This window comes from Jatropha curcas, unplaced genomic scaffold (genome assembly GCF_041381405.1).
Source record: "Jatropha curcas cultivar XTBG-Jc1 unplaced genomic scaffold, XTBG_Jcur_1.0 HiC_scaffold_174_pilon, whole genome shotgun sequence".
In the NCBI taxonomy this organism is placed as follows: domain Eukaryota; kingdom Viridiplantae; phylum Streptophyta; class Magnoliopsida; order Malpighiales; family Euphorbiaceae; genus Jatropha; species Jatropha curcas.
The window spans coordinates 36,928-44,559 of record NW_028322394.1 but is presented as its reverse complement, the minus strand read 5'-3'; the positions used below and the strand labels follow the sequence as shown (position 1 = coordinate 44,559).

At 33.4% G+C, this 7,632-nt stretch overlaps 1 protein-coding gene across 2 annotated transcripts; it reads right to left on the bottom strand.

The window, feature by feature from the left end:
• Positions 1–210: 210 nt before the first annotated feature.
• LOC149492004 (tRNA-specific adenosine deaminase TAD2-like) lies at positions 211–7,632 on the bottom strand. Of its 2 annotated transcripts, XM_089716931.1 has the most exons (8): positions 7,416–7,632; positions 7,145–7,216; positions 5,777–5,814; positions 3,578–3,644; positions 2,921–3,080; positions 2,717–2,813; positions 1,970–2,073; positions 211–422 (listed from the first exon to the last, which is right to left on the bottom strand). In XM_089716931.1, the coding sequence occupies exons 1-8, from the start codon at positions 7,563–7,565 to the stop codon at positions 376–378; spliced, it is 735 nt and encodes a 244-aa protein (XP_089573057.1). In that variant the 5' UTR covers positions 7,566–7,632; the 3' UTR covers positions 211–375. The 2 variants fall into 2 exon arrangements, with proteins under 2 accessions (XP_089573057.1, XP_089573058.1); XM_089716932.1 differs by lacking the exon at positions 5,777–5,814 and having other exon boundaries at positions 3,578–3,627.

Sequence of the window (7,632 nt, the reverse complement as noted above, 5' to 3'; positions counted from 1 at the left end):
TTTAGCAAATGGAAAAAGAAAATGCGAGTTCCTGAAGAGACAATAAGCCACAAAGACCTAAATTTTTCTATCAAGGGCCTCAATCTTGGGTAGACAAGTTAGATGTTCCGTATTTCATTCACAAATTCGTTCAATGAAGGTTTTTTCCAAAACAGCTTCAGTCATCGTGAGTTCTTCACTTATATAAGAACAAAAAGTTAAAGTCTACACTTCCAGAAGCGACACGTAAATTGAAAATAGAACATTTTCAACAAATATTTCTAAACTTATACATACCTTTGTGTATGTATCACATATAGCAAGTACTGTTTGAAAGTCCAAGTCTTAAATCATGAGAACAGGAAGCGAAAGGTACTCTGATAGTTTCAAGATATTTTAGTGATGTGTTACCTGGAAAGTTACTGGCCTGTGAGACTTCGGAGCTGGAAAGGCAAGCAACGATACATTAGTCTAGAGTCAACTCTAAAGCAAAGGACCAAAATTGAAGAAACCATCAAAAGAAATTATAACAGCCTTAGGTTTATTCATGTCATTTACATGCACAAACACGGAATGACATCCACCACTGCATAGCAGAATTCTAAAACTAATCCAACGCACTAACAGATATATCATAATATAAGAACATTTTGTATTCGTCCTTTCTGCGCTCCCAAGACTCATTAGTTTTTATTAGGAACAGTTCTCTAACTTGGTTTATTCTTCACAGCCTTTAATATTTGGGTTTTGCTATAAAATAAGTTTGTTTCCACTGTTGGTGTTAGTTTTTCCCAATGTAAATGCCAGTTGGAATCTTTTTATGTCTATTTTGTCAATGTTATGTATGATATCTGTAAACTTATCTTTTCTTGATGGATGTCTAGATGATGTCCTTTAATGTTGGGACAGGTTGACGTGGATAAGCTAAAATTGATTTAAGGCCAAGTTGCATTCGTATTATTGGGGTTAGAGCTTTAAACTTGGAACACAAATGGCAACAGACTTTCTTCACATTTTCCCGATTCACCATAACCAGAAAGAATTCAGTTCAGATGTAGGATACCTATCCAGAAGTTTTCGCAACTTGTTTGACGGAATCACCAAACAGATTTGACCTTTCCGAACTCTAATATATACTGTTTTCACATACTAGCTTATGTTGATGGATTTGCAGTATAAAGCATTTGCTCATAAAGTAGATCATTATAAGCAACCATTGTATACTAAAAATCCACCAAACAAAACTGGTATATGAAACAATAAATATCAGTTCTGAATCCAAAAAATATGAAGAAAGGTTACTCACCCTTTCTGGTCTGAGTTTAAGCTAGGAAGCCCAAAAATATAAATACAACTTCGGCTTCATCAATTTTAATTGCCCACATTGAGGTAATTAGTTAACCATTATTTTCCCCCTCACTACTAAAATATTAGAGGTCCAAATACACATTCAAATACAAGGGTCATACCTTAATAAGGAAGTGGGAACCAATTATTTAGCCAAGTTGTTGAATTTTGTCTTTACGGCTTTCATGTTATGATTCTTCACAAGAAAACAAAAGTTGCAATTGGAGAATCATGCTAGTCTCTAACAATCTTTCTGAGCATGTTTGCATGAGTTATGGTCATGGAAACAGAAACACTTCAGCATCTTTTATATGAAAAATAAAATCCATCATTTTTAAGATATATCTGGAAATAATAGCCATTTCTCCAGATATCCAGCAAGTACTTTTTGGAACGAGCTCACAAGAAGCATTGCCTTTTTTCAGTTTTTTACTTGCTACCTTTTATTAAATTTTACCATCCAACAGCATGCCTAAGAACCATTTCCGAAATCTAACTCAACAGAATACTCTCTTCCCTCTATTCCAATATATATATATATATATATATATATATTACTCTGTTCTTTGATTTGCTTCTAAAAATGGGAGTTAGCACATCCTAGGATGTTTTCAAACAGAACTTGACTATTGAACTCACTTACCATTAGGGTTCCCTTGTTCATAGAAACATCGTAAAAGCGAAACTGCCTCAGATGCCATTACTCCTCCAGTACATTTGAAACCCTTCCATTGAGCAGCTTCCTCACTATCAAACATATAGAATATGTTAAACATGCCCTAAATTGCACAATGCACATAAATGGAAGACACAATTATAATTAAATATCCACCAATTAAAGTGAGGATCCCTGCATCAGGAACTGGACAATCAAGTTTTATACAACTACTACGTTATGTTACTTGTTTCATAACAATTTGAAACCAAGGAAGTGATTTATATATTGCCATGGCTTATGATGAAACTCTGGATAAAATTTGTATAATAACAGTAGTTGAAGATAAAATAAACAACATATCAATTTACTGCTAAATGCATATGATATTATCGTAGAAGATGGAAAAAGTTAAAGAGTGAAACTTTATTTATTATTTTTTTTTAAGAAAAAAAGAGACAAACAACAATATAAAGTGGAATAGGAAAGAAAAAGAGTAAGAGAGAGAAAGAGAATGGATGTCCAAATGTAATTTAATCATCCATTTTAATTTTTTTGACAAAAGATTCCGGACAAATGCATTTAATTGAAAAAAGATTGTATGTCCAAACACTTAATTGATAAATAATAATAATAATAATAATAATAATAATAATAATAACGTTAAGACATTAAAAGAAAAAAAATTGACAACATCATGAAAATAATTAACCCAAACGAAAAATAGAAATGAACCTATTAAGTGGCTGATAGTTGCCAGAATGCAGTGACAATATTGATCCACAGCCTCCAAATTTATCATTTGCACATCCATAATACACTTCCTTTATACCTAAGCAAGTGAACAACTGAAGTCAAAAATTATCAATTAGATTAATAAATAAAGCTCTGATAGATTTAAAAGAATTAGAAAAGTGTTATTTGAAAACGGGAGGATACCAAGGATAGACAAAGCTGCAGCACACATTATACATGGTTCACATGTAACATAAAGAGTACATTTTGAAAATTTTTCAGCAACTTCTGAAGTTGAAAGTCCACTTTTTTGCCACTGCTCAAGAAGAACATCTATTGCTTCCATCTCTGCATGTCTTGTGGCCTACAACAAGAAATTAAAGTAGAACCTAAATTGCAAAAGCTTTAGAGTATCTATCCGAATGCTCTTCTGATTTCTACCTTGTTATTGTTTGATACAAATTTTAAATTATATTGCAATTCAAGGATCAGCAAAGTTGAGCAGCGGTGAATAAAGGTGAGACTAGTTACAAACATCCAAGTAGCTATTAAATAACAAGGTGGTAGCTCATTATGTAGTAGATGGTTTCTGAAAAACAATTCACTTGCACAAAACTAACATGGCATAGTTGTGTTGCACTTGAACAAAGGTGAGATTAGTTATAGACATCCAATTAGCTATTAAAGTACGAGGTACTGCTAGCTCATTATATATTAGATGATTTCTGAAAAGCAACTCACATGCAAAAACTAAAATAAATTAGAGGGACCTCGATATGATTAAACTTACCATAGAATATCATAAAAGCAGGTTAGAAGAGTAAACAAAGGTGAAAATATTTGATGCATTGATTAACTTACATTTCTTGTCTCTGTTGTTCGATTTCTTCCAGATCCAATGACTATGCCACCTTCAACAATCACACAACTGGTCAATGAAAAAATAGTTTTAGTGATGAAGGATCTGACTAAATAATAATGCAGATTTTAAGTAAAAGAATCAATCTCTTTTCTGGAAGGAAAAGTGTAATCTGCAAAAATTGATTAGGTTAACTGAAGAAGCCTAAATTTCTAGGGAGCACAGCTATGTTGATTAATAATTGCAATATGTTTAAGGACATATGACAATATATGTATATGCAAATTTAGTTCATTTTCGACATCTGAACTGCACATCAACATTGATGGACATCATCTCGTTAAAGAATGTCAATCCTGATTCTAATGCAGGGGTAATTCACCAAATTAGGTTATAAATCCTTAGCAAGTAAAGCCAAAAACCAGCCAACAAAACACCAGCAGGTCTTGTTTAGAGTTGCCCAGGGTTCAACTGAGGCAGAATAAGCAGGGTCTCAATTAAATTCCTCAGTCACTCCTGGCTCACTGCTCACCCTCATGTGAGCACATAAAAATTAGCAACGAATTTTTTGATAGCAAGAAACCAACATTTTAAAGAACATAACTCAAACTAAGCAAACAGAGTTTTAGCAACAGGTGGGTTGAGCATTATCCTAATATAATTGAAAATTTGACTAATGAAATTAAGTTATTTCAATTAAATCAAATGTTTTTTCCCTATTAATCATACATATAGTTACTTCTGTATGAACTATGACAAGGACTAGGTTTCTCCAGGCAAGGCATATGTCAATTATACCCTAAATTGCTGAAATGATATATTTAACTGAAAATATGGAGTGGTCTCTGCAAAAATGGAAATTGTATTACCATTTATTTTCCTCCCATTTCATTAGAGCATTGAGAGGTCACTTCCCCTAGTACAAGAGGACTAGGAAGGATCCCCATCCAATGTACCAGTTATTGTGCCCACGATAAACGCCACAAGCCAAGTGCGGAGCAGATAACTACTAAAAGCATCTAAGTAGTAAGCTCACCCTGAGGTGAGTATTCTATACTGATTTCCCCACAACCTTCAGTAAAGGATAAAACTAACAGCAATTCATGGCTCCTCGCTTTGAACTCAAATAAGACCTTCTGAAAATACGAAAAAATACAAGCACTTAACCAACCATAAGCCAGCAGAAAAACTGAAGAGTCAGGTTACTCCCAATTAACTGAAGCCTATCCTTATCCTGTCTTTGATTCCCTAACTGCCTTGACATATTTGAGTTCTTTTCATAATTAACCTAGCATTCACATCTCTTCCATCAGGCTTCTTTAAATTTCAAATCTCTTCATGTTCTTACTTGCTAAAAAACTTGATTTATTATTCTATCTTCTTTTATTTACTCTTCTAACTTCTTTTTGACAACCTTACAACTTTATTTCCTTGTCATCACAAATCATGAATGGAACATCCAAACTCTTCCTAATATCCTTTATATTCTTAAACAGATACTTTCAGATTAGCTCAAAATTGAAATCATTTTTTTTCTTGGAGAAAAGAAAATTCATTTAGGTGCACCCATTTATATCAACCTCCTCTACTAGCCGTTTTGCATTTCCCTGATTTCTCCTTCATTAATCATTTGAACCTCTACCAAGGGAAAAAATAATACATGCTCAATCATTTTATAATCAAGTTGTGTACTTAAGGTTTCAGAAGTTTGCAATCCTTCTACACGTACTCGCTAGAAGTTTTGGTTGCCTAGTGAAGTAGAATTATTTGTTAAGTCATTTAATGTGAAAATGAAATTAAAAGCCACAAGAATGCAACAATTTCGAATTTTCTTAAGTTACATTTCAATTGCTTCTAGCTAGTTTAGGATTAAGGCCTAGTTCTAGTTGTTGTTGTACATTTTAATTGCTTCCCAAGCAGAATTAGCGTTAAATTTTATGATAACTGGAATGCAAGATCATCCTCTGTTTACTTCTAAATATAACTTCAGAAAAATGATGTTATATCAAAAATTAGGTAAAGTGCAATTGCAAATGGTAAAATAAAATAAGTTCTGTAAAATAAAACCTCAAACACCTTATGCCCTTTTCCCTCTCTCTTCTCCCCCTCCTCCAGAAAAAAAAAAAAAAAAAATATAAATATATATATATATATATGTATATATATATATATATAAAGTGACATAATTTGGAAGAGCTTACCCCACTGGCACTTCAAGACAATCCAAGGCATGTTTTGCCTGTCATATGACCAACAAATAATATACCAAAGAGTCACAAGTCAAAAAGCCGACACAAAATTGAAATTGAAATGTGTTGACAGAACCAGCAAACATTTAATTCATTTTAAGCAGAAACAACCTCGACATGTCTGAAGGAGAAAAGCCATATGGCAACTACAGAACGTTAGAGCCCATCTAATGCAGAGGAAAAATATTTTCCCCTGTCGAGTTCAGAAATATTAGTTAGCAGACACTTTGTCTTTTGAAAGACACCTAGATATGGATTTACTGTTTCAGTTTCCTGATCCATTAAATAAGATGACTAGAGTATGAAACTCAAACAAAGAGGCTATCTTTTAACCATTCACTCTACATTTGCTCAAAAAAGCTACCGTTACATTCAGGTAAGAGGTATTGATGTTATCTCTACTTATGCTTTAAGGCATTAACAATTGTAAGATTATTGAAAGCTTTTAGAAACTGGTCATCAAACTATCTGCATGGCAAAATAAATACACGTTATTAAGTAGCATATACATATTTCAGCATCAAATCTCCTAACGTAGGTTGACCTTAAAAAATGTTAGGGAAACTACAAGAATGTTTGCCTCCCAAAAGTCAACCACCAATTTTTATTGAAAAATTATTTTCTTTTATTTCTTGTGGCAATTGGTAAGTGCCAATGCCCTGGGCACCACAATTGATTCGATACCCAAATACCAATGATTTGCTAAAAGTCACAGATGGAAACTGTTGACATTTGGTAATTTCTAACTCAGTAGCACTTCCAACTACTGTGTCAGCTATTTTCATCTCAGTAGCAACCACTGGCCAGTGGCCACAGACTACAGGTGTTAATTGCAAAGTCAGTAGCATTTGCTAGTAGGGACCACAATAATCAAATCCAAATACTCCTCAAAAAGACCTTATGAAATTTTCAAATGAATTAATAAATTACAGAAATTAGAATTTGAGAATCAAAATGTAACAAAGTTATGCGTGCGTGTGCCCCTCCACCCACTCCTTGCAGCTCAACCCGATACAAGAACACGAAACAAATTCACATAACATCTCAACTCGTGAACAAATATTTTATTACCAATTCACATATAAAATGAACCTCTATTAACTGCAATTAGAAATACAGTTTGCAACTTGCACGTTCTCTTATGGATAAGATAAGAATGAAAGATGCTCTTTCAATTCTTGTAAGCATCTACAGAAAACAGCTGGGAACATTTAATGTACCGAAAGTAAAAACTAAATGGAGATAGAACATAATGCCATAAGAAAGCCTTCACTATTTTGCCTAATTTAATCTTATATTGATAGAAGGTCCATGGATTACCTGTTCCATTGCAAGCTCCATAAATGCAAGACTCTTCTGTGAAGACGATTCCCTTTGAACTTGAACTTCCATCTGTCATATGCACAAAAAGAATAAGAATAAGAAAAACAAAAAGACAAAGTGATGAATACAGTTCACCTCTCTTAACTTCCATACTTTCTAAAATTTTAATAACCATAAAATATACAATTATTTTCAAACTCTGTTGCTTCTCTAATAGTTAAACTTACGGCAAAATTTCATTACTAGAGAACAGTCTGAGTATACTTACCGTTGATGAAGATGAGAAGGAAGGAGAATGAGACAGAATTGCCGCCAATAACGGAGGAAGAGGAGTAGTAGACCGCGTTTGCGGCTCCACGAATAGCGAAACAAGAGAGATCACTGTGGTGTTTAAGCCTGTCAAAACTAACCGTCTCATACATTCTCCATCTAATTTCTCTGTCCGTTAAAGCTGCTTTGAAAAAAAACAATAAAAAGCGCTAATG